The sequence below is a fragment of the Apus apus genome, chromosome 5 (genome assembly GCF_020740795.1).
Source record: "Apus apus isolate bApuApu2 chromosome 5, bApuApu2.pri.cur, whole genome shotgun sequence".
Lineage (NCBI taxonomy): Eukaryota > Metazoa > Chordata > Aves > Apodiformes > Apodidae > Apus > Apus apus.
The window spans coordinates 60,390,498-60,415,281 of record NC_067286.1 but is presented as its reverse complement, the minus strand read 5'-3'; the positions used below and the strand labels follow the sequence as shown (position 1 = coordinate 60,415,281).

The 24,784-nt window shown below is 44.7% G+C and overlaps 1 protein-coding gene across 1 annotated transcript; it reads right to left on the bottom strand.

Moving 5' to 3' along the window:
* Window positions 1-367: 367 nt before the first annotated feature.
* On the bottom strand, window positions 368-20,097 carry DHRS7 (dehydrogenase/reductase 7). Its single transcript, XM_051620218.1, has 7 exons — window positions 19,888-20,097; window positions 14,964-15,116; window positions 8,900-9,006; window positions 7,947-8,186; window positions 2,972-3,094; window positions 1,334-1,549; window positions 368-568 (listed from the first exon to the last, which is right to left on the bottom strand). Exons 1-7 carry the CDS (start codon window positions 20,021-20,023, stop codon window positions 533-535), a joined length of 1,011 nt encoding a protein of 336 aa, XP_051476178.1. The 5' UTR covers window positions 20,024-20,097; the 3' UTR covers window positions 368-532.
* Between the last annotated feature and the right edge of the window lie 4,687 nt (window positions 20,098-24,784).

The window sequence follows — 24,784 nt, the reverse complement described above, 5'->3', positions numbered from 1 at the left end:
TTAGCCCTAAATACCCACAATGATGATGATACATATTTTTGTTCTTGGGCTACTTGTACAGCAGCCTTGGGGCTGATGGCAGAGAAGAAATACAATCTCCTTTTCCCAAAGGAACACTTCACAAACACAGACTATATATCCTTACCCTTTGAACCACAAGCTTCTGCTTCTGGATTTATTTTGCTCAAGCTCCACTAGGAATGAAAGTGAGGGAAACAGGATCCTGTGGGCATATAATTTTTAGCCTGCTCACCAAGTAGTTGCCAGTGTCACAGCAGCAGAAAAACAAAATCATACTGCCTGGCCTCTTCTGTCTCAATTCCTGTAAGCTTAAAAATTCAGTCTGTGGGAGTTTGACATGAACATGTATGTTTAGAGATTTTTATTTAGTCAAATGTGTATACAGCTTGATAGATTTGTCATGTTAGAGGATGACAAAGATACAACAGATAAAAAAAGCTTTTGTTTGCAGTTACACAATATGAAAAACTTGTCAGCCTTAGCACAAGCAGGATTTTGTACACGTTTGTCCTTACTTCTTCTTTCTGGAGTAAGAGGCATCAGCATCCTGGAGTGAGAGTACATTAAATCAGTATTTTCCACCATTCCTGATTTAAGTCCTTCACCTACAGTGTTAGTTTGCTTGAAACAGCTTGTTACAGTGGGTAGTTACAGTACAGTGTGGAAACAGGAAGCTTTCAGTTGCGTGTGCTACCCTTATTTTTGCATTTCCTGCTTTTGGAATATTTTGACGTGGTTGTTGGGTTTTGTACCAAGTCCAACAAAACCAGAGTAAGAACAAAATCCATCCAGCAGGCAGCACTGCAAGAACAGCACACTGCACTGCACACCTGTCTGCAGGGATGTAAATGAGAGTGATGAGCCCTGACAGACAGTAATATTGCCCAGGGTACTTCTGGGAGGTGCTCAGATTACGGCCTGATATAAAACTAGACACGGCCAAGGGAGGAAGAAGTACCAAGGGAAAGATTTTTCAACAGTCTTAATTCCCAGCTGCATTAAATAATGGCTGCTAGAGTCTTACAGCTCAGCTCTGCGTTAACTGTGATCTGAACTTGCAGCCCCTGCTGATGAAGAGGAGAGCAGGACCTTTGGCACCAGACGATGTGCTGACTTCACTGTGCTGTGGCCAGGCTGCAGTAACTCTAGACTACCAGGCACAGAGCTCTGGAGCCCAGCCTGGCATCAGCTGCCAGGGAAATGAGGAGGGGAAAAAGAAACGGATCCAAAACGCAGTCCTAACATTCCCGCGGCTAAAGAGTCTGTCAGCAGAGTGAAAACAGCAAGCAAGCAGGGAGAGGAATAAACCTACCACTCCACTCTTGAAGTTCTGTATCCTCCTCTTGCCCATCCTGTTCATCAGCCACCAGGCCCAGGTGGGTGCATATTGCCAGAGGTAGCACACGGCCAGGTAGGGGTGGTCGCTGATCCAGGCCTCCTTCAGGTCGTTGGCCGCGCTGACCAGGGTGAGCCGGACGCAGCGGTCGGTTGGCATCTTGTGGGACTGGTCACCACTGTTCTCTATGGACTGGAGGGAGGAGAGAGCCAGGAGGGATTAGAGCTGGATTTGTGTTTGGAGGGGAGAAAAGGCAAGGCTCTGTGCAACAGGCAGACCCCTCCCAGTTCCCCCACTAAGCAGAGAATAACCCAGCCAGTACAGCAACCCAGCCCTCACGGTCCTTCAGTCTTTGGTGTGGGAACACCTAACCACCTTCCCTCAGCACATGCTTAAATAAAGCACCCTTATTAATTAATGTCTGTCCTGATTGATGGGTCAGTGGTTAAAAAAGTGGATCTCCAGACTGTCCTGGCTTCTAGTTCATCATGGAATCCACCTATGGGAACAGGTTACCCATTCTGAGAAAGGGGAACTTCCTTCTTCCCAGCTGCCTACCCAATCATATGCTACAAGTTGCTCAGTGACCAAGTTAGTAGATGAGGCCACATTCCCCATGAACTTAAAATATTCCTGCCAGCCCTGCTTTGTGGGCAGCCACCTCGAACACAAGAAAAGCAACAGGTTTCTTAAGTGGCAGGGTTGTCTTCCTTGAACTCTTGTCCACATGTATCACTTGGTGAACGTAAACCACAGCCCTGGGAATTTACATGCATTTCACTCCAGCAACAACAGACTGCTCTATCAATCTGTCCTCCTATTTCCCAGAGCAAAAGCAATTCTGGTCTAGATTCAGGCTTCCTCCTCAGTCTTTTGCTGTGCTGAAATCTGAGGAATTTGTTTTGCAAGCTTTCCAGATTGCTCAAAGAGCACATCTTTCCTTTCATGGAAGTATGAAGTTCTGCAATCCAAAAATCCTTTCAGAACTTGATTCAACAATGGGAGATTATTATTTTTTTTCTGCCCTCATTTCCTCACTGGTAGGTTATCCTGAGCTTTAAATCAACTGAATTTAGGACAGATCATATTTTGATGGATCATAGCAGCAGTTTTTGCCAGCTACTCTGTTAGACAGCCTTTATTAAAAGCAATTGTGCAGTTGGAAGGTTTTGCTATTTTCTCCTCGAACAATCACTAACAGGACAAGAATGCATGCCTGGCATCAGCTGACTCCAGTGGCTTTGCCAACAACAGTGTCAACTGAACAGGGGACATCGTGACTAGGGCAAACAAAGAGCTACCTGTACAGAAAGGACAGGATTCTGCATGCAGAATTGTGTCCAGAAAATCCTGGCCTTTCCCTCAAAACTGCAGCAGGGTGGCTGAAACACTGAATGTTACTATATGTGTTGGAAGAGAGAAGGCATGACAATAACCTCACCTTATTTTCATTTGATATGGACTTGATAACACACAGAAATTGCAAGTGGTTCTGCACTAATCAAAGTAACAAGATGAGGTTAGTGTTTGCTAGGAGGAGAAAAAGAAAACCACAAAAGGATCCCTGGGCCTGCAGCAAAAGCTGGAATTATCACAACTTAACTGAGTCCTCACCTTTGCAAGATTCTCTGTAAAGACATTTTGTATGATCTTAGACTGCACAGGTCCTGGGCATATGTTGATGATACTTATCTCAGGGTAGTCAGTCAGCTCAGTCCGAAGGGAATTAAAAAAACCCTAGAAGAAAAGACAACCACGCATTCTTCCTTTGCCATAGTTCCACATGTAGCAAGGCTTAACTGACTACATCTTTCCATTCTAATTCTAGGCTAGGAAAATAGCAGTATTCCACCAGAAGCAACTCCTACTGCTTTGTTTGACTTTTTGTATTAAGTGGCTAATTTGAAATTTCATCTGCAATTACAGGCATCATTGATGTATCAATCACTGAAGAATCTGTACTTACTGATTACACAATAATGTGTCTCAACCACAACCAGACTCTGCTGTCCCTGTACTGAGGACAATCCTCACTGGAGTTACCCACAGCTACAAGTGCTCAGCCCCACTGTTTGGATAGTGAAAGTGCCACCAAGAGTCAGAACTGTGCAGCTTATTAAGCCAAAGATGCACCCCCAATATTTTAGGGGGTAATTCTGGACCACTGAATCCACTGCTGAGTGTGAAAGTTACATCCACATAGACACAAATCTTGTTTCACTCAGGAACATGCTACCAGTGTTTCCTAAGTTAAACTACAATTACAAAAGCTACATGTATTTATTTTCTTTAAGCTACCAGGACACAAGCTTTTGTAATCTCTGTGGCAATTCACACTCAGACAGCAACTATTATGGGGGAAGACACTTCCCACCAGAGTTGCTGGTCAAGCACTGCAGAGCTATGATTTAGCAAACACCATATCATGTCTTACCTTTGACCTGGTCAACAACAGTTCCCTGTATTTATTCTAACACATAATACTATGTCACAACAGAGACAGAGAGCGAGCACAGGGTGATAAGTTTTTACTGCAGTGGGAGAAGTTTTATAACTTGTACACCCATCCAGCTTAGGAAGAGGGCTGGTTGACCCACAGCTCTGAAATGAATTGCAACACAGTCAGAGATGCTCCTGTGATGACACAGAAACAGTTGACTGGGGCAAGCCACTAAAGCCAGGCAGTGAGTTGCACACCAGTGCACACACACGGGCTCTCATTTCCCAATGGCTCTTGACTAATTCCAGATTATAGATTCCACATTATAGATAAAAATGCTGGTTGTTTATTTAAAGTTCTAAGTACCTGCAGGCCCTGCAAACACCATCAAATCTTAACAACATGTTATCAATGCCTGGAGATGTCCAACTTCTGGAGGTCTAAACTCTAATATTAAAGGCACTTACACACCCAGAAGTCTGCTCTGGACACACCAGGAAGCATTTCAGATCTGCCAACCACCCAGTTGTTTTGGATTAAAAACCAGGGCCCTCCCCTAGATTACCTCCTGCCCTGAAAGAAGCCTCCTTCTCCACCCCTGGTGCACACCTTCAGATGGGGCACCTCACAGCTGTGCTTTATCATAGAATGGTTTGGGTTGGAAGGGACCTTCAAGATGTTCTGATCATCAACCCCCTGCATGGGCAGGGACACCTCCCGCTAGACCAGGTTGCTCAGAACCTTAATCCAACCTGCCCACTTCCAGGGATGGGGCTTCCACAACCTCCCTGGGCAGCCTGTTCCAGTGTCTCAACACCCTCACAGTGAAGAATTTCCTAATCTCCAACCTAAATCTCCCCTCTTCCAGTTTTAATCCGTTCCCCCTTGTCCTCACTACAAGCCCTTGTGAACAGTCCCTCCCCAGCTTCATCCACCTCTCCAGGCTAATGCTACAGCCCCAATTGGCACTGTCCACATCCCCTCCTTTCCCCAAAAGTTCCTGAGTCTACTTATCTCTGAAAAGCCCCTTAACCCCCAAGCTGTGCAGTCCTAACACAAAATTTGTGCTGTCAGCTCAGTGGAAGAAAAAAAGCACCAAGAAAAAAGCACCAAGTAAAAAGCACCAGGCCCAAGATGGGAGAGGGAGCCAGCACGTGCCACAAACCCCTTGGGCAAGGGGCAGACATGCTCCTGCCCTGGGTACAGGAGAGCTTTGTATCCTCTTCACTGCAGCAAGGAGGGGGAGCCCAGGCTCCTAGAAACACAGCCTATGGAGCCACCTCCACAGCCACTGTCCCTCCTCTGGGGCACTGTCAGTTATTCCATCAACCCCGAACAGCAGGAGCAGGACTCGGTGAGCGCCCGCCCAGCCCACGCTCCCTCACCACTCCCTGTCCGTTTGGGGTGGTGAGGAACAGAACCTTCCTGCCTGAAGGAGACAAACTCAGGATGTACTTCCAGGGCTCGAGGAGGTGGAAGGGTGTGTGTCTGTGACAGAAAGGAAACCACAAACGTTGCTCGGCCACTTTTGACAAAGCACCTGCACCTGCCCAGATGCTGGGGGGCTTCTGGAATCTCAGTTCTACCTGAAAATGGGCACCTGCCCACAGTCCTGAGTAGCCACACGCAGCAGAGCCTGCTCTGTAGGCAACTTCAGACAGCTTCCTGAAGTGGGCACTGCCTCTGGCACACTGCACTCAAACCACTGCTTCTCTACACTGGGAGCCATGCTGACCTAAGCAAGCTGCAAGATACCAAAAGCTGAGCACTGGTCCAGTGAGCTCCTGTTGCCTTTGGAGATCCTGTCTACCCAGCAGCCAGGCACAGAGCTGCTGAGGCTTTTCTCAGAATGCTGTCTGAGGAGCACTCTGCAAAGTCAGTGCTGTTTCATTCATGGGTTGCAGAGCCTGTAAACCTGAAACCCACGTAGCCAGAGATCACAGCATGTTCATGTTTCTGCTCCGTGGCCATTCTGCTATCCTCCTCCACTTCAAGAGGCTTGTGTGGCCCTGCCTTCCCCTGGGCTGCAGTTCTAATTATTCATAGCACACAGTTTTTCACCAGGAACTCAGGGTGGCCAGGACACTTGCTCAGCTGAAATCCTGGCTGATACAGGCTGAAAAGAGCCTCTCAAAGACCAGAATCTCACATACCCCCAGGCCCCTCTGGAGGCTTTATTTACAGAATATACAGGTCCTCTAACTCCACCACTTATCTTTGGTATCCAAAGGTAGGTGCTATGAAATCCCTCCAGTTCCTCCCAGAACAGGAGCTTAAAACTTCTAAGGAAGAAAATAAAATGCTCTCTTATTTAAATTCAGGCAGGACAGAACCAGATTTAGGAGCAGTGAAGGAACTCAAGTGCCAGGGGAAGAATCTGAGTGTTTCCTCCATGCCCAGACTGAAGCCAGCTCTGACCTGCAGACACAGGGTCTGTGGAACAAAAACTTTTCTAAGCCTTTCCAGCTTAGTGACCAAACCCTAGAAGATGCAGAAGAAGGCAAGGCTGAACTGACTCCTCCTATGACAGAAACATTTAGAAATGCCCCTAATAAGCAGCAAGTGAACAGACTAGTGGCTGCTGCTCAGTGCAGTCCATGTGCTTGGCATGAAGCAACACTTTATGCTTCACCTTATTTTCCCCCCGACCCCCATCTCTCTAGCTGTTTCTTCTTGGTCATTGTCAGAAATGGGCTCCTGAGCTATCTGAGGGAACAAGCAGAAAGATACAAGCAGTTTGGTTAGTTTATTTTTAATTAATCCCAAAATTTTAGTAAACTATCTCTTTAAAGCTTCATCCACGTTCTTGATCTTAAGGTCAAGATCATGAGATTCAGAGTTCTGAGAGTTTTTTTTTAAAGCAACATGTGAATTCCTTGTGCTCTGCAACCAATTAGCCACGCTTAGACCAACAGCACCACGCCCAAAAGATAATTCAACTGAAAGAATGCTTAATAAATAAAGGAGCATAAAGGGAATTCATGCTTCTGCTCATTGCATTCTTCTAACTTAAATCTATGAGGCTGACAGCAAAGGCTGGCCTCTAATGGACAATTTCACTGCTGCCACTCAAATGAAGAGCAGCAGATCTCTCCCTGTCACGAACCGCAAACTTTTTATGAGCAGAGAGACCTGTCAGTGTCTTCTACATCTACATTCTCAGAAGTGTCTAGTGGCTTTGCAGAGTCAGCCACTTGTTACATTTTTATTGTTGTTAGTCAAACTGTCAAAAATGTATCGATCACATAGCTTAAGCAAAGTTATTTAATCTGTTTATGTGCTTAAACCCAGCAGGGAGTAAGATGATGCCAGAGTTTAAAAGGATCACTGAGAACAGCTGAAGTTTATTTTAGAGATCAAAATGTACATTAGCAGGAAATCAAACAGTGGTGAAAGACAAATATGTCTAAACAAATTTACTAGTTAAACAAAGGATTCCTCAATGATGAAGGCAGTCTTTCCCCCAGATACTTTTCTGAGCTCTTCTTTTCTGTTTTGCCATGCAAGTGAGACTACGTTCAAAAACTGTCTCCAAGCAATATCGAAAAGGGAAGTGTTCTGCAGAAGATGACTTCCTAAGACACTGGGAGCTTACAGCTCTTTCCACAACAGCAAGACTCAGAACTGCTGGGAAGATTTGTTCAGATGTTCCCAGCTAGATCAGGAACTCTTGTTTCTCCAAGTAGCCTGCTTTACCACTCACTGTTCTCACCTCACTGTCCTCAAGATTTCCTGTAGTCTTAAAACTCTCACCAGTGACTTGTCCTCCCTAACTGAATTAAGATAAGAACATCAGGGCTTCTATATGAAACAGAATGACCTTCTGATTTAGATATTCCTTCATCTGAAAGCCAGAAGCTAAGGTGTTGTGTTTCACACTGGAAAGTGACTACGCAGTGGTTAGGCCCAACTAAGATGGCACCTGAACTTCAATCAGGAAAATAAATGTACACTGGGAGCTGAGACTTGTCCCATTTCAGCACAAATTAATTTTACAAGATTTTCAAAACCTGGGCAAGTGACACATGCTGTGTGCAACTTCAGGGGAGACTCGAGTTTTCTGCACAGAATAAAGTCCTCTGCTACACAGCTAACTGATGCTGGTCTATTACACAACAAGACTTAATTCATCTCAGAAACTGAACTTACCTGCAAAGCATGCTTGCTGGCACAGTACCCAGAGGCAAGAGGAGCTCCCATAATACCCATCACACTGCTCACAGTAACAATCTTTCCTCTTTTCCTTTGGATCATGTGATTTAGGACATGTTTTGTTAAAGAGATTGTACCAAGGTAGTTGAGCTCCATTATGGCACTGAAGACATCCAGGTTTGTATCCACAAACAGAGAGCGTTGGGAACGTCCACCATTGTTGACCAAAACATCAATCTCAGGAAAGACACAATGAAATATTAATACAACACATTTCCTCTAATATTTGTGCTTCCTCAGGCAACTATTAAGTGATTATTCTTTTCCCTCTAGTGCTGTCTCTGCCACATGCAAGTAAGATGTATCAGCTGCTGAAGAAACATCAGTAGCTCCTCTCCCCCATTAGACTTCCCCTTTGATCTGAGGGCTGGATAATTCTGAGCTGAGTCAACAAAAAACCCACAGTGTTTGATGCCAAACAAGGTTAACTCCTAGTACAGGAACACTGGCAGCTGAAAAGTTGTTTTCCACACAACATTTTTTAACTCTACTGCTCTGTAGCAAATCAACGCCCAGGTCCCACAAGGTGACCCCTGAGAATAGATTTTATGCAAAACCAGAAACCAACTAGAGCAGAAATAACAAATCTAGTACCAATAATTTCACTGTGAAACCAAAATATCAAGGTGACATCAATCAAGTTCATTTTGACTTCTTGGAAATGACCAGTGATTATCTGTTCATTGCTGCACCTCTGCAAAGCCTTCTGAAACCCAGAAGCAGCAGGAGGGATGAAAAGGCAGGTACTTCTTGGCAGGTTTAATACTGAAACTTAAGAAAGATGTAGGCACTGGTTCCATTTACCACACAATAGAAGAAAAGTGAAATATGAACATAAATGCAGGTGTAGGAGACAGAGAAGTCAGTTTAAAGCCAGCAGCACAGCTTACCTTGCCAAAATGCTTAAGAACACTGTTGGTTGCAGCTTGATGGGAGCTTCTGTCAGTCAAGTCAAGACGCAGAACAAGGATATCTTTTTCACTCAAGTTGCTCATCTCTAAAAACAACCATAAAACAAATGAGATCCAGTAAGACTGCTGACATAATTGTGGGAAATGTAATGTGCTTTTAAACACCACATTTTCCCTAAAAAGACACCAAGAAACCCTAGCATTCAGTGGGAAAGAAAATGCTTGCTTTGTTTTCACTTTGATCTCCACAGAGAATCCATTTTTAATCTGTTTCTACCAAGTCTTTCTTTTCTCAGCAGTATGGTTTTGATTTTGAAAAGCTTGACTTTGTTATATAGGCTTGTGGAGCACAATATAGACAGTTTAGTTCTTCAAGTAAATTGCAATAGTGGGCAATAACATGCAAGAGGATAATTTGATACCAAATTCTCCCCTGAGCCATTCAGAAGCACAGCTTATTGGCAGTCTGAACACTCTGCTTGTGTGTGAACTGGTCAAGCGTGGTTATTCCTGACAATAGGACTAGCACAATTTAGACCCAAAATACAACATATATACAGGAGAAGCTACAAGGCAAAGCCTAGAGAAGCTGGATGGTTGGAGGAGGTAGAAGGAGAAGGTTTTTGTTCAACTGACAGCTTTTAATATATCCATCTTCTGAAATAAAAGTCAGCTGTCATCAAGTTCAAGCCTTCATGTTGAGTGTTTCTACCACTGTCTCTTCAGAACAACTGACCTTTTCCATAGAAAATATTTCTTGAGCAGTAAGTTGCTCCCCTGGGCTTTTGGGGCAGATGACTCACACAAATAAAATCTTCAATGTTAATCTCTTCAGGTTTTTTTAACTACATATAACATGATTTTTTTAACCTTGTTTATACTTGTTTAATAGCACTGGTTTTGTTTCTAAATTGATTTGTAAAGACAACTAAGTGTTCCTGCTCCCCTTTAAGCAGCTGCCCTCTTTAGAGGGCCTAAGGCTGTGATTTTTTAGTTGCTACTTCTTGTATATATACAGGTAAGACTGAACTTCATTTCCAGTGATGTACAAATAAGAAGGGAACTTAAATCCAGAAGCTGCCTCTGTTTAAAGCTCACTAGCATTTAGGCTACTAGTTATAATAAACCCGTCTGCCTGGTTTAAAGCTACCAGCATTTCCATGTATTGCTCCTTCCAACCCCTCCATGTGCATTTTCCCCTCCATTTCTTCCAGGAAGGCAGCAGTAAAAAGTCAGAACTACCCTTTCAGAAACACACTCCACCTCATGCTCCCTCAGGCAGATTTGCACAGTTGAAGCCTTCTGGGATGTGATGTTTCTGCCAGGGATTAACAAGATCACACGGTCAACCCAGCCAAGAAAGCTACACGGGGGAAAGGAAAAAAGCAGAGAAAGAGACAGAGACTGCTGATGAGGAAGGAAGTGGTCTTTTGTGTGACATCAGAAACTTCTGACTTCAGGAAACACCAAACCAGAGGCCTAGTCCTTGTTTTGGTGCAAGCAGGAGGCCCAGTCTGACTCCCACCCCTCAAAGCCGCCAGACCATACATCTCTATCAGCCTCCTTACTTCTTTTCTTGGGTGAGGAATCCTTGTCTAGTCACTCCTCAGGCAGCTCTGGACAAAACTCCACACATTCTTGTCACCCTTTTTCTGAACAACTTCTACCGTCCACTCGTCCCCTTGTTTTCCTGGCAGAGGAGTAGAACTGGGCATGTCCCAATCCCTTGCTGGAATGATGTTCTCCATTCCTCTTACTAATAACCTCTAATATTTCACTTCCTTTTTTGCCTGCTACCAAACCGATGTTTTTAACAGAACAATTATGATAATCCAGAAAAACACCCAGTCCCAAGTGGGAGACCTTAGTTAAGAGTTCATTGTTTGACACAGCTGCTAACACCCATTAGCTAACATCCCTTAGAGAAGTGTCTCTAGCTGCAATGTGATTTGCACGTGGTCACCAGCAACATCTCTGAAACCAAGTGCTCAAAGCTGAATCTACCCAGAACAAAGGCCACTTTCACACAGCTCTCTGTATTTTTTGAATGTCATTTAAAGTCTCTTTAGACAGCAACTTTACACTACACAGCTTCTCAGCAGGCTCAGACTGCCCAACTGCTAAGATCTTCTGATTGGTGTTTTCCTATGAAGCAATCATGGCCTGCCTCTTGCCTATTAATGTCATTAAGTTTTAGCTACTTTTTAACTAAAACATGGCTACAATCACCCAAAGCTAACTGGTGTTTTGAAAGACAGCTGCTTAAGTAATGCTGACTTAGTATTTTGTTAGGACATCAAGTGTACACTTTCTTCCTCTGGGATCCCCTCAAAGGTTTCAGATCAACAACTCTTTTCAATTCATGTTAATCAAAGACAGCAGTTTCTCATAACAAAATAAACACTTACCACTCAGCATAAACCCTTCAGTTCACAGCCCTTCAGCACTTCCTATTCCTTTATTTCTATCTTGTATAATGCCCTTAAAGAGAACATGAGCTTCTAGCAGAGGCTGAACAACATGACCTCCTGAGGTCTATTCCAACCTTAATTACTGTATAATTCTGTAATTTATTGATTGTCTGTCATTCATTTGGCCTATCTATATTTAAATCATACTTGAGCTTTGTCAAACCAAAAAAAAACCCAAACCCACACCTCCTGTCTAATTTTTATTTTCTTTTTAGGGCTTTTGAGAGAAAACAACCTCCAAAATTACTGGTGAAATTCAATTTAAGTTGCAAAGAGTGGTTGGGAGAAGAAATACAGAAGCCACTTGCAGGAAGCATGTAAGTTATACAAGTTGTTTTCTTTCCCTCCTGCAGAGAAGTGTTGAGTTGGCATCTGCATGACTCAGTAAGTATTACCAGAGCTTTTGTGGTTACTTCCCCTCTCTCCTTCAGCTTGTAAGCAGTGCAGGATGCACAAACAGGTCTCATAGGGTGATGTCTGAATTTTGTTCAAGTTAAATGTGTTTGCTTCTGACACAAGTATGAAAACTATCTAGTTAAGTTGCTGCTGTGTATAGCACCTATGGGTGGAACATTAAAGCATATTAACTCCTATTATGTCACATAACTCAAGACAAATTCAAATTGATGTTTCACGTGGAAGCCCCATCTTAATCCACCCCGTGCTACTCAAAACCACTTGGAATACTCTGGAACTCAACTTCAAAAAGAAAACATGCAGGTGGAAGCAGGGACAAGTTGCCCAGGAAGCACATGGACCCACTGCCCAAGCATGCAGGGATGGAATCATGAAGATCAACACTCAGATGGAGTTGAAACTGGTGAGGAATGTGAAAATCAACAAGGGTTTCGTGGGAACAGCACCAACAAAAGGAAGACCAAAGACAGAGTGAGCTCACAGCTTAACAGGGATGGTGATGATGTGATGAAGGGCACAGAAAAAGTAAGGTACTCATTGCCTTCTTTGCCTTAGTCTTCACTGGCAACATCTCCTCTCAGGTCTCCCACGCTCCTGAGGCTAGACTCTGAGGGAAAGAAAGACTCCTCATGTCAGAGGAAGACCGAGTTAGGGACAAACTGCACACATAAGCTGGGCAGTACATACATCCAAAATTCAGAAGAGCTGACCAGTGCCACTCATGTTTGCAAGGCATTTGCTAAGTGGAGTAGCTTCCCAAAGACTGGAGAAAACCAAATGTCACACAGCCTAACCTCAGCCCTTGGGAAAATTATGCAACAATTCCTCCTGGAAGCAATTTCCAAGTACATGAAGGACAAGAAGGTGCCTAGGAAAAGCCAGTATAGATTTAGCATGAGCATATACTGCCTGACCAACTTAATTGCTTTTGGTGGTGAGATGACTAGCTCAGTAAACAAGAGGAGAGCAGTGGATGTTGTTTACCTTGACTGTTTTTCTGTGTTGTCTTCCAAAGCAGCCTTGAAGCTATATTGGGGAAATATAAGGGATCTAGAGGAGTAGCTTACAATGCAAGTGAAAAACAGGCTGGATCACCGAGCCCAAAAAATAGCAACCAACCATTCAAAGTTAAAATGGTGGCCAGTTATAAGTGGTATCCCTCCATGATCAATATATTTTAATATTTTCATTAATGATGGAACAAACCACAGGCTTTATGCAAATTCTCAGTTAACATCAAGTTCAAAGGTACAGCTGGAGGGAAAGATCTGCCATTCAGAGGCATCTTAACAAGCTGTAACAATGGTCTGACAAACCTCATAAAGCTTAACAAAGTCAAATGCAAAATTCACAGCTGGGACAGAATAATGCCATGCAGTACTGCCAGCCAATGTCCAGATGGGGAGGCACCAACTCTCCTACCAAGACATGGGTTCCTGATGGAAGGACAACAGCAAGTTGAATGTAAGCCAGCAAGGAGCTCTGGCAGTTACAAATACTAGAGGGCTGCACCAGCAAGAACAGACTGAGGGAAGTGGCTTCTGAGTACCTGCACTTAAAAACTGCATCTGGAGTACGGTGTCTCATTTTGGATCCCCTCAGTTCAAGACAAATACTCAAGATAAACCAGAGGTAAGCTGGTTAGGGAGTCCAGCACACATGATAATCAAGGAAAGAGTGGAAAGCTGGGTTTATACAGCCTTGAGAAAAGAGGGTAAGAGGAGAAGGGGGCTCAGTTACTCTTTTGCACTACTTAAAGGCTGGTTCTAGAAAATATGGTGTGACTATGTTCCTAAAGAGGTTCCCACATTCCTACTAATTTGAACTATAGTTAAAGTTCAGCAGTGTACATTTCCAAAACACGTGGCTACTTAGGACTTTAAAGCCAGTATATACCACAGCTAAAACATTCACAGGGTTACTTCAAGTTGTTAGAGGCAGAAATTATCTTACATGCATCTGCACTCTTGGTTCACAGGAATTGAAATAGTCTTTCTGAATATTCCTTAGCACATCACACTCTCACACAAGTGTTGCCTGGAAATGGGACAGCCAGGACCATGGTCCCTGCCAGCCTGTTATCAGTTTTGCAATGACTACAAACGGCCACAGACGCAAATGTAGTTGTACACTTTTCCTGACCACCAAACATTGCATCATACAGCACTGGAATTTTGTCCTGGCCACTTAGCCACACTGTCATCTGATGTCCCTTGCTTCCCTTCAAAGGTATCTATTTAAGTGAAAAAATACTGCTTTTTTTGAAACAGCAAAAAAATAGAAATAAGGAGTTGTGCATTTTTTAAGCTCCTCAACAGATTTTAGTATTTCTAGAAATGTTTAGGTGCTAACTCAAGACAAAGGTTGGATTATTCCCCAGCACTCATTCCAAGTAAACTGTGGATATTCTGTCAACATTATCAGGAATGAAGGGTCAGTGTCATAATACACTCAGTAAAAAAAACCTGCATACTGAGCTACACAGGACACAGTCTGAAAAAGACATCATGTTAATCATGTTCAAAACTTGTATTTATCAGGATGAATTAACTGTCTATCTCACTTGCTGTTAAGCCAGAAAACAGGAGGGAAAAAGAGAAACAGGGGGAATGAAGCCAGACTACTGACTCATCAGGCATATGAAAGATAACTGGAATAGCTAAACATTCCACTTCACATTCGTTCCTCTTGAACTACAGGAGATCCTCTTCCTTACACTTGTCAGAACTACTTTTTCTGAACATTTCTATTCATCCCTTTTCCAAAGGGAAAGTCAACTGTCAGCGTGCCCCTAACATGCACAAACCTAAAGGAAGGAGACTCCTCAGTAGCATGCAGCTACACGGCTTCGTTCTTAGTAGGATGATACCCCTCAGATTGTTTCCTCCATTCCCACAGTATTTATTCCTTTTCTTAATGTAGTTTCTTACAAGGCCACTTGAGATCGATGTAACAGTGGCTTATGAAGGAACTCATAATGCAAGTCTGACAAAGGCTTCTCACTCACAAATCTGCTTCAAATGTACAGTGAAGGTAAGTATAAAACTCACTTTCATCATGAAATTTATTCCTGTGATAAGTGGGTTAGTATTTTGCTGGCAACTCCATCACAGCAAGAGTGGAACTGTTCACATGAGGCAGCAGGTTGTACTTACCAAGGCATCTCTTTTTCACTCTTTCCAGCTCATCCTCTCTTCTGGCTGAGATAGCAAGCAAGGCTCCTATCTTTGACAGCTGGTAGGCCAATTCTTCTCCAATTCCACTTGAAGCTCCTGTCACCCAGACAACCTTGCCATGCAGTTCATCTTCTACCAAAAGAATCAAGACAGCAGTTTACATATTGCCAATGCTAGGACAAGTTTTAAGTCACTGCAGGGGTATAATCTGATTCTGGCTTTAAGAATATTTTTTTTTTTACTACTGCAAAGTCCCGACTTCTTTATTTTTCACTCATGTGCAGTTGTGAAATCATTCATAGCTGTTCTGCTGCCACTTGAACTTTGCTCCAAGGCTAATCTAAATAAACATTGATTATCTACCTGATGGAAGAAATGTGATTGCATTTCTGCAAGCCATCCACACGTAGCATTTCCACTAACCTCATCAAAAAGAGATTCAGAGGAAAATGGAGAAGAGAATTCTTGGAAATTACAGGAAACAAGTGATTGTGTTGCAAATCCATATAAAAGCCTAAGCAAACCTTTCCTAATAATGTTTCACCTCAAAAATGTTTCTAAGTAATTGTCAACAGAAGGAAATTCTCGGAACAAAGACAGCTAATCATAACAAATCAAATGGGTGTTCATCCATTCTGCTTTCTATCTGATGCATGTTAATCCCTGCATTGGCCAGAGTACAGTACACAGAGTTCCCAAGGTGTAAGCTCATGTGTGAATCTCCCAGGTACTCATAGTTCCTGCCCAGACATGCTTTTTTAACCTGTAGTAAAAAGAATGGCATCTTGCTCCTTTTACTACTCTGCTTATATGCCTGTTTCCCATTGTGTGCAATCATCCCTTCTCCATGAAACACCTGGGTACTGGGAAAAGGCTTAGTTCTCCAGACGTATATCCAAAATCAGGAAATACAACAGGTGGATGAAAATCACCCATTTAATTCTAGAACATGATTTATGGATGGGTGAATGATCACTAATACCAGAGCACTTTCCAGAACATAGCATTGCCTAACATTTCTAGACTCAGAGCACTGCTGACAGGAGCTCCTCCTTCTGTTACTCAAGTTTGTACAGAATAGCATTCCAACAATCTCTCGCCAACCAAAAAAGATTTCACAGTATAAGTTAAATAGCAGAGTAAAATGCAATTCCTGAGACTTAAAGCCAGTTCTATCCTGGAAAAAAAAAAAAAAAAAGCCAGAATAGCATTTTTCAACTCACTGAAACTTAACCACTCATTTAATTTAGCAAAGTGCTTCTTTTCCACGGCAGCCACTTGCTGGGACTGCTTTTGCTTCCTGCTTACTTCAGCAATCATTTCCTGGTTCTCTCTACACCATACTGTGTTTCCAATTTCAACTTTCGGGCTCTTAATGACATCAACCCCATAATGAGATCAGCACCAAAACCTTCCACCCTTCTGGCAACAGCAGAGAGCACTCACGACTGACGATCAGAGCTCAGCTTGAGTCCTTGGGACTGGCAGTGATTTTTTAGCCTGACTATATTTTAGTCAAAGAAAAAACTCCTAGACTGAAGTTTGGTGCTTTTGTGTTGTTTGGTTTTTTTTCTTTTGCTTTTGAAAAACAGTATCAGCAACAGCAATGACAGTCACTTTCCAAAGCAGGTATGTATTCTACGTTATGAACTTGGGAGGTAGAAAGTGATGTTGCTGAAGTTGTAGGGATAACCACTGTATTAACAATCATACCAAATGGCTGCTGTCTGTAAAGCTTATTCACACATTCTCCTGCAGTTTTATTCCAATACTTTTACAATTCATTAACTGAACCCCTGGGGGTTCATCTCTCCTATTACTTTTTTTTTTTTGGCAGAAAACCCACGTAGACAAACACTGCATGAACAAACACACACATGGACATACTTCCAACCCTGCTTACCACACTCCACTCCTCTTGCTACTGAAAACAAATCCGTTTTCTCCCACCACTCAATTTCCCTGTTCCCAACCTGTCTTGGGCACCTCCACTGCAGTTATTCAGGATCTTGTTCTGTGGATAGAATGATTAACTGAGATAAGGAACGTTTTCTGCTGATTCCCCAGTGCTGCCAGTCACCAAGCACTCGAGCTACTGGGAGTTAACAGAACGGAAAACCTCGCTCAAATGTTGTTGTAGAACAAGTATCAAACCACCAACTTGCTCTAGAATAAATATCCTGTTGTTACCGGAAATAAGTTTAAAAATTAACAATTACAATTAAAAAATAAAAGCAGATTATTCAATTACTAACCATTAACTACTGTGTTACAAGGCGCAACAAATGAGAGGTTGAACAGAGTAGCAGTGCAAGTCATCCAAAGAGTGCTTCTGTAGGTTTTTTGCTACTTAGGTTTTTTTCCAGTATTTTATAGCTCTTGACAGCACAAGGTTGCAGTGTCACTTCATTCATGGAATAAAAACGTGGGTGGAGAGGTTTAAAGCAAAACATCCTCCCCACAGCCCTGAAGAATCACACCTTTAGTCCCAGCTTTCATACATGAAAGGATCCTCCTTAGCTGGGTGCTAGCAGGCTGTGAGGAGCACTGTGTTCAGAGGGACTGCTGCTCAGCTAATGAAACACAGCGCTCAAGGAAGCTCATCCAGCACACACTGACCCTTGTCTCCCCATCACACAAACATTCAGAAGATGGGAAACAATCCAGCACCTGCCAATGACAAAATCTGAGGGCTGGAGCACCTCTCTTAGGAAGACAGGCTGAGGGAGCTGGGGTTGTTCAGCCTGGAGAAAAGAAGACTCCATGGGGACCTTATAGTGCCCTTCCAGTACCTGAAAGGAGCCTGAAGAAGGCTGGGGAAGACCTGCTCACTGAGGCATGTAACGATAGAAGAAGGGGTAATGGTTTTAAGCTAGAGAAGGGTAGATTTAAGCTGGACATTAGGAACAAGTTCTTTAATATGAGGGTGGTGGATCAGTGGAACAGGCTGCCTAGAGGTGGCGGGGGGCCCATCCCTGGAGATATTCAAGGTCAGGCTTGATGGGGCTTGAGCAATCTGTTGTAGTGTGAGATGTCCCTGCTTATTGTAGGGGGGTTGGACGAGATGACCTTTAGAGGTCCTTTCCAACCCAATACATTTTATGAATCTGTATTTAAAGAAACATCTTACCTAGTGTTTGGCACTTCTGTTTTCCTACTTGAACAGTTAGGATGAGCATGGTGGCACCACCATCCCACAGCAAAATGCCACTCAAATGCTAAGAGTTTCAGGCACTTATTTTGCTTAGTTACAAGCACTAAGGCTGGGAGATGGGGTGGGCAGGCAAAACACAGCTAACTTCTTTACAGGGCAAAGGAACTTGAGTTGACAAAATTCTGCCTGTTTCTTCTTACATTATATGTTGAAGCAACTACATCAGAAGATGACTACAATGGCAACTTCAAGAGACCAGTTAAAAGGCTTCCAGGCTTCCAACAAGGCCAAAGGCTACATTCAAATAACATTCAAGTATGTCTATCTGAGAGCTCCTACATCTTGATGTGCAGCACACATAGATCCCTCAGGACAAAGCTTCAATTCTGTTTGTATTAGTCAAGATCTATCTTAATTCTCTACCCTGAGTCTTTCCACGATCTCTGCAGTCCACACATCAAGCTTTTTTGTAGTTTTCTTACAGTAAGGGATGGAGTAACTATAAAATTCTGGGCTGCATATCTAGAGTTACAGAAGATTGCTGACACAGATTTAAATGTATTATTTCTTAGACCTTTATCACTTCTGCACGCTCTTCAGTTCTCCATTAGATGGACTACCATTTTTGCAATAAGCTCCTACGGAAAGCAGAAAACTGAGATGTCTCAGCAAGTTTGTCCTACTCTTCCCCCAAGCCCTCCCTAGTGCCACCCCTCACCCGTGAGACCGTTCCCTACCAAATCACCATCTCAAGCCCAAACCCGTGCTCCACCATTCCCAGGCACGCATTAGGGATCCATCTTCATGCCGTCTTGTCGCCCTATCTCCATGCAATGTCGAGCTCCATTTTCCACATGAGAGAAGCTGATAGTGTCCTTTGTCCCTTGGACCTCTGCACCCACAGGTGCCAACGGCAGCACTTCAATAAAGTGGTGTGAAGCCACCGGCAGCAACCGCCCTGCGGGCACCACTCTCGGAAGGGGAAACCCATTTAATCCAAACATTTAATATTCTTGTTTACCAGTTTCAGCACGACTACAGCTGAAACCTGCCTGAAGATGTCAGAACAAACTGTAACAGAAGGAAAAACGGACTGCAAAGCAACTCGTCGCGGCCACACGTGCCAAGCATCTCCTCTTCTTCCCGACCCTTGCCTCAATCCTCCTGGGACTTGGAGCTCTCCCGGCAGCCTGGGCTATCCCGCACCCCAGAACCAGACGCTGCCCAGAAACAACGCGAAACAACCAGTCTGGGGCCAAGCGACCCAGCGCTTGCCACAGACCTGCTGGAGCTCGCTGTCACCGCGACGGCGCTTTTAGGCAGTTAACTTCATCGACACCAGAGGGGCAGCAAATGCCCTGCTGGTTACAGGCAGGAAAATTACGCCTTGAGGGTTATTTAGTTTCATCACAGAAACACAGAAAGCCAAGCTGGAAGAGACCCCAAGGACCATCTGGTCCAGCTTCTCTCGTTGGGATCACGGTTTAGACGAGATGCCCCAGCGCCCCGTCGAGCTGAGCGCTGAGAAGCGTCCATCCCTGGGGAATCCACCACTTCCCCGGGAACGCACAACCTCCGAGCCGGCTGCCAAGCGCGGGATCCGCCACGCTGAGGCCACTCCAGCCCCTTCCCCGCCGTGCCCCTTTCCCCCCTCCCGGAGCGCCCCAAACCCGCTCCCGCCCGCACCGCGCCCAACCCGGGACCCCCCCCGGCTCCCGCCCCTCGGCGGCTGCTGGCGGGCGGCTTTACCTGGCTTCTTCCCCCGCCACTCAGCCCACAGCAGCGTCAGGTCTCCGTCGGCCCGCAGCCAGCGGAACAGCTGCACCAGGAGGGCCAGCAGGGCCGCGCCCGCCAGCGCCAGGCACAGCGCGCAGCCCCACGCCATGGCCGCCCGCACACGCGCACCGCCCGCCGCCCTCCCCCGGGTTTATCAGGGCTGCGGGAGCCGCCCCTGCTGCCCGAAGCCAGCGCCAGCCCCGCGGCAACGCAGGGACGGCCTCGCTCCCTCCCTCCTTCCCTCCTTCCCTCCCTCCCCGCCCGGGCAGGGGCGGGCAGCTCCGCTCGGTTCCGCACCGCCCCGCGCTGCCCGCACCGCCCCGCACCGCCCGCCCGGCCCTGAGGCGGCCGCCATACGGTGCTGGGGTTGCGGGGCAGGGGCCGTGCGCGGGAAGGGTGCAGGTGGCTTCCTGGGAGCGGGACCTCCTCGTGTTCTCTCTCCTCGATGTGCCCCCGACGGGAGCAGGAGGGCGGCTCGGCCTTTTCCCCTCCTGGGCAGGGGTCCCGGGGCAGTTTGGCCTCCGTTGTTTGGAGGGCAAAACTTCAAAAAAAAAAAAAAACAAACCGCTGCCCGTCTTCATGAGGAGCTTCGCGGCTGTCCCTGGGAGATGGGGGCGAGTCCTCCCCCCCGGCGGTGCCCTCACGGACCGCAGGGCATGTCCCCCCGGCGCGGGCAGCCGGCCGTGCGGCAGCGGGGACCCCCTTCCCCACCGTGGTTCTGCGGTAGCGCGACCCCCGGCCACGGCTCCCGCTGCCCTGCCTGCCAAGGCAAACCCAGTGCTTGCCTGTTCTCAGCGTTTCAGACCTTGGGTGTGAACCCTGGGCTCTGAAATCGGTGGTGCTGGGCACCCACGAGTGATAAAAAACCCAAGGAGTGTGGCACTTCTGGACATCGCCTACAGGTCTGCGCCACAGACTTGCTAGTTCTTACGTGCAGAGGCTCAGAACCCTTCTCGGTATGCTGATGTTTCAGACTTGCACAGCAGGAGATGCAGATAGAAAAGGGAAACGCGCAGTTCTTGCCTCCTTGCCAGACACCTGACATTGCACGCAGAGCTTAGCAGGACAGGCAGCACGGCTGTTGAGGGAGGCACACAGACCCCAAAGCTCCGTGGGCTGAGGCATCTGATCTATCAGAAGACTTTGCATGGGATGGCCACCACGTTTACCTCCCGTCCCAGCTCCACGGGTGACTAAAGGATTCAGAAATCAGCATCTGAACTGCCACAAAATTTGCATTACAGCTTTCCAAGGCAAAAGGCAGCCATGGCCTACCTCTAAGCTGTTAGGGTCTGACTGACTTTTTCAGCACCTCGCCCATACGACACAGGAAAGATGACAGAAAAATAAAAATACACCATCGATGTACTTTGTGCCTATAAATGACACCAGTCCTAAACTGTCTAAACTAATTGTTGATGAACTGGTTGTTGTGTTTCAGAATGGAAACGGGCCTTTGGAGGTTATGAAGGAAGACTATCATAGGAACCATGGGTGTTCACATTTATCCTTCATGGTGACAGATATACTTTGTATTTCCCTGTTTTCTGCTGTTTTAGAGAGTTGAGGACTATTTCTGTTGGTGCAATGCATAGAGTGATGGAACCTTAATGCCACACAAGACAAAAATAATGTAAATAAATAGCAAGTAATTTAAAATATTTTCCTTACTCTTCAGAGGAAAGTGAGGACTTGATGAGCAGATTTTCTCTCGCAGAATTCAGCTGTCCATCCCTGCCAGTTCTTTATAAGGTACAAAAAAATATCTGGGTTACAAAGGTGGACATGAAGTGCCTGCTCGGTGCAGGAGGGCACTCCCAGTGTCACACTGAGCCCTGGAAGAAGAGCACAGGAAAAAGTTACAAGTTAATATCCATTCTTGCTGCTTTCCAAGTTATAAAGAGCAGATATCTCATTAGTATTATCTTTATGATAGATAAACATACTTTAAAATTATCTTAATTACACACAACTGTGTCTATTAAAAAGATTTCTTCTGAGATCTTTACCAGCTAAGAAGCAGTAAAGCTATCACAGGCTGCAGCTTTTCCATCTGGCTGCTGTAAATCATCCAAATCATGCCAGTCTGTGAGATTTCTTCCCAGCTCCAAAGAAATTGGCAAAAGATGGATGAGAGTTCAGGGTTGCCAGCTTCCAGTCTCACCATGATGGCCAGTAGTACTCTGACTTTCCTTCTGGAAGTACAACTGTGAGTGTTGACAGTAACATACACTCTTTTTCTTGCTTCAGAGCCAGCAACTACTTAAGAGAAGAGCTGTTTGACAAAGTACCAAAGCAAAGTGAAACATCTCGTAAAGGATCACATTCTACCAAGCCCTTGGATTTGACCAACATCTAAATTCCCAAGGAAAACTAAAAAATATTTCTCCTCCTAGTGCCTGAACTTAGTTTCCAGCTGAGAAGCTAATTTTCACTTTCTGAAGAGGCCATTCCTGCTAACAGGTTTTAAAAGTCCATCAAAGTCAACCCAAACATCAACAGAAGGAAAGACAGTTCTGTTGCACTTGGTGTTGTGATTCATGCAGAGAGGACTCAAGAGTTCAGAAAACATATTCTGATATCTCTACGAAAGTTCTTAGCTGTGAAGTGCAAGAGCCAATGTAAAGCTGAAGTACAAGGCTCTGAAAACAACCTGAGAAATAGTTACCAAAGAGGGAGGTCACAATCTTGCTCCACGCCCTGCTGTGAACCTTGCTGAGGTTTCCCACGTTGACTCAGTGGCAGCAGATAACAGATCAATTAAACACAACACATAAATGATAATCACCTGCCTTATTCTTAAGAGTTACACAAATTATATTGGCACACTTAATGCAAATAAAGGCAAGATAAGCTGCCTTCTGTCTCCGAAGCAGTAAGGCAGAAATGAATGTTTGATTAGATTGCTGTTTCTTTATATTTCCTTCTCTTTTTCTCCAGCTGTGCCGTATTGAGAAGAACTTGTGCAGAAGAGCAATGGCACAATGGAACTGGGGGATGAATGGATTGAGCTGCCCCATGGAGAAAGACTTGGGGATACTGGCGGGTGGAAAATGGGACATTCACAGGCAAAGTGAACTTGCAGCCCACGTTCTGCCCCTCTTCTGCTCATGTGAGACCTCACCTCAAGTACTGCAGCCCCAGCACACAACAGACGTGGAGCTGTTGGAGCTGGTTCAGAGGAGGGCCATGAAAATGGGCAGAGGGTTGGAGCACCTCTCCCATGTAGAAAGGCTGGTAGAGTCAGGGTTGTTCAGCCTGGAGAAGGTGTTGGGGAGAGCTTACTGTGGCCTCTTAGTATATAAAGAGGGCTTATAAGAAACGCAGAGACAGACTTTTTACCAGGGCCTGTAGTGACAGGACAAGGGGCAGTGGTTTTAAACTGGAAGAGGGTAGACTTAGTTTGGATATAAGGAAGAAATTTTGTATTATGAGGATGGTGAGACACTGGAACAGGTTGCCTGAGAAGTCGCAGATGCCCTATCCCTGGAAGTGTTCAAGGCCAGGTTGGTTGGGACTTGGAGCAACACAGTCCAGTGAGAGATGTTCCTGCCTATGCAGGGGGTTGGAACTATGGTTCCAACAGCCCCTTCCAACCCAGACTGTTCTGTGATTCTATAAAATGAGTAAATTTTCACAGACTTATGGGTGAAGTGTTTCCTCTCTGAGTGTTCAGAAGGGGCCTCAGATGACTTGATGGCTGCCCTGGTAATAATACTGTGAGAGCATGAGTGTGAATATTTTCCACAGTGCTGTGATGCACTTTCTTTGATCCATGTTGGAGTAAATAAAGCTCCAGTGCAATTATCCGAGATTATTTCAATTTCTGTGTAAAACATAGATTTGAAAAATGCTCTTACTTCACTCAGTTATTTATGCAGGTACCATAACATTAATAACAATGAGTAAAGCAGCACTATATTCCCTTTTCCTGTGTTTCCTCTTCCACTGTGAGCCAAACAGAACAGTTTCTAGGAGAAAAGCTTTTTGTTTTGTTTAAGAAAATAAGATTTTAGGGAGAATCCATCATACAATGAGTGCAGGTGAAGTAAGGCCCGTTTTGACTCCAATCTATCTGCTTCAGAATGTTACCTGTGCCATAGGGTTCAGTGTTGCTAGCAGAGGGGACAAACACACATCCAGACAAAGACAGTCCCACATAAAATGTAACAGTGTTAAAAATCCTTCTTACATAAATCTGTCTGATCTGACAGTGGATGTATATGTTCTTTCTATAGCTTGAGGGCTTTTTTAGATCTGTTTTAACTTCAAATTATTATATAAGAAAATGTTATTCTTTTGTAATAAAATTTCCTGAAAACTTGAAAATTTATCCTAGATAAGGGACATCCATTCAAGACTTTAAAATGAGGGAATCATTTGAGGTATAATTCTGCTGTTGCTATGTCAATGTTGTATTTTTCCCCATTGCTTACAAAGAGCACAACCTTTCTGCTTTCTGCATCACAGTTACCTTCCTGAGCTCAAGTCTCTGAGCTTTTGTGCACTTAAACCCCTGTATTCCTAACTACCCTAATCTCCTCTTATTTTTCCATTTAGCATGTTGTTCAATCTTCATGGTTTTTTCACCCATAATCCCTTCTTCCTGCCTTCTTACTCAGGCCATTTAAAGACAGACTTGAAGGAAGTAACTTCCACCTTTTCTTCCTTCAAATCTCCCTTTAATTTTACTTACTCCTTGCATCCATTTCATTTCAGTGTGTTTAGTTAAGGTTTTGTGTATAAGCTCACATCAGTTTAAAACTTTGGGAGTCTAGTTCTAATTAGGGCAAACTGGACTACTGTGTTTTCTATCCATTTTTAAAGCAGTAAATAAAACTATTGGAACTGCCTTCCTGGCCATTACAGT

Bases quoted from the DNA above. Each gene is read 5' to 3' on its own strand.
- DHRS7 (XM_051620218.1), bottom strand. From the start codon at position 20,023: ATGGCGTGGGGCTGCGCGCTGTGCCTGGCGCTGGCGGGCGCGGCCCTG. The intron at 15,117-19,887 runs GTAAAGCCGCCC...TTCTTTTGGTAG, and splicing joins GTGGCGGGGGAAGAAGCCAG to AAGATGAACTGCATGGCAAG. The intron at 1,550-2,971 runs GTGAGGACTCAG...TCCTCCCTCCAG, and splicing joins TTACAGAGAATCTTGCAAAG to TCCATAGAGAACAGTGGTGA.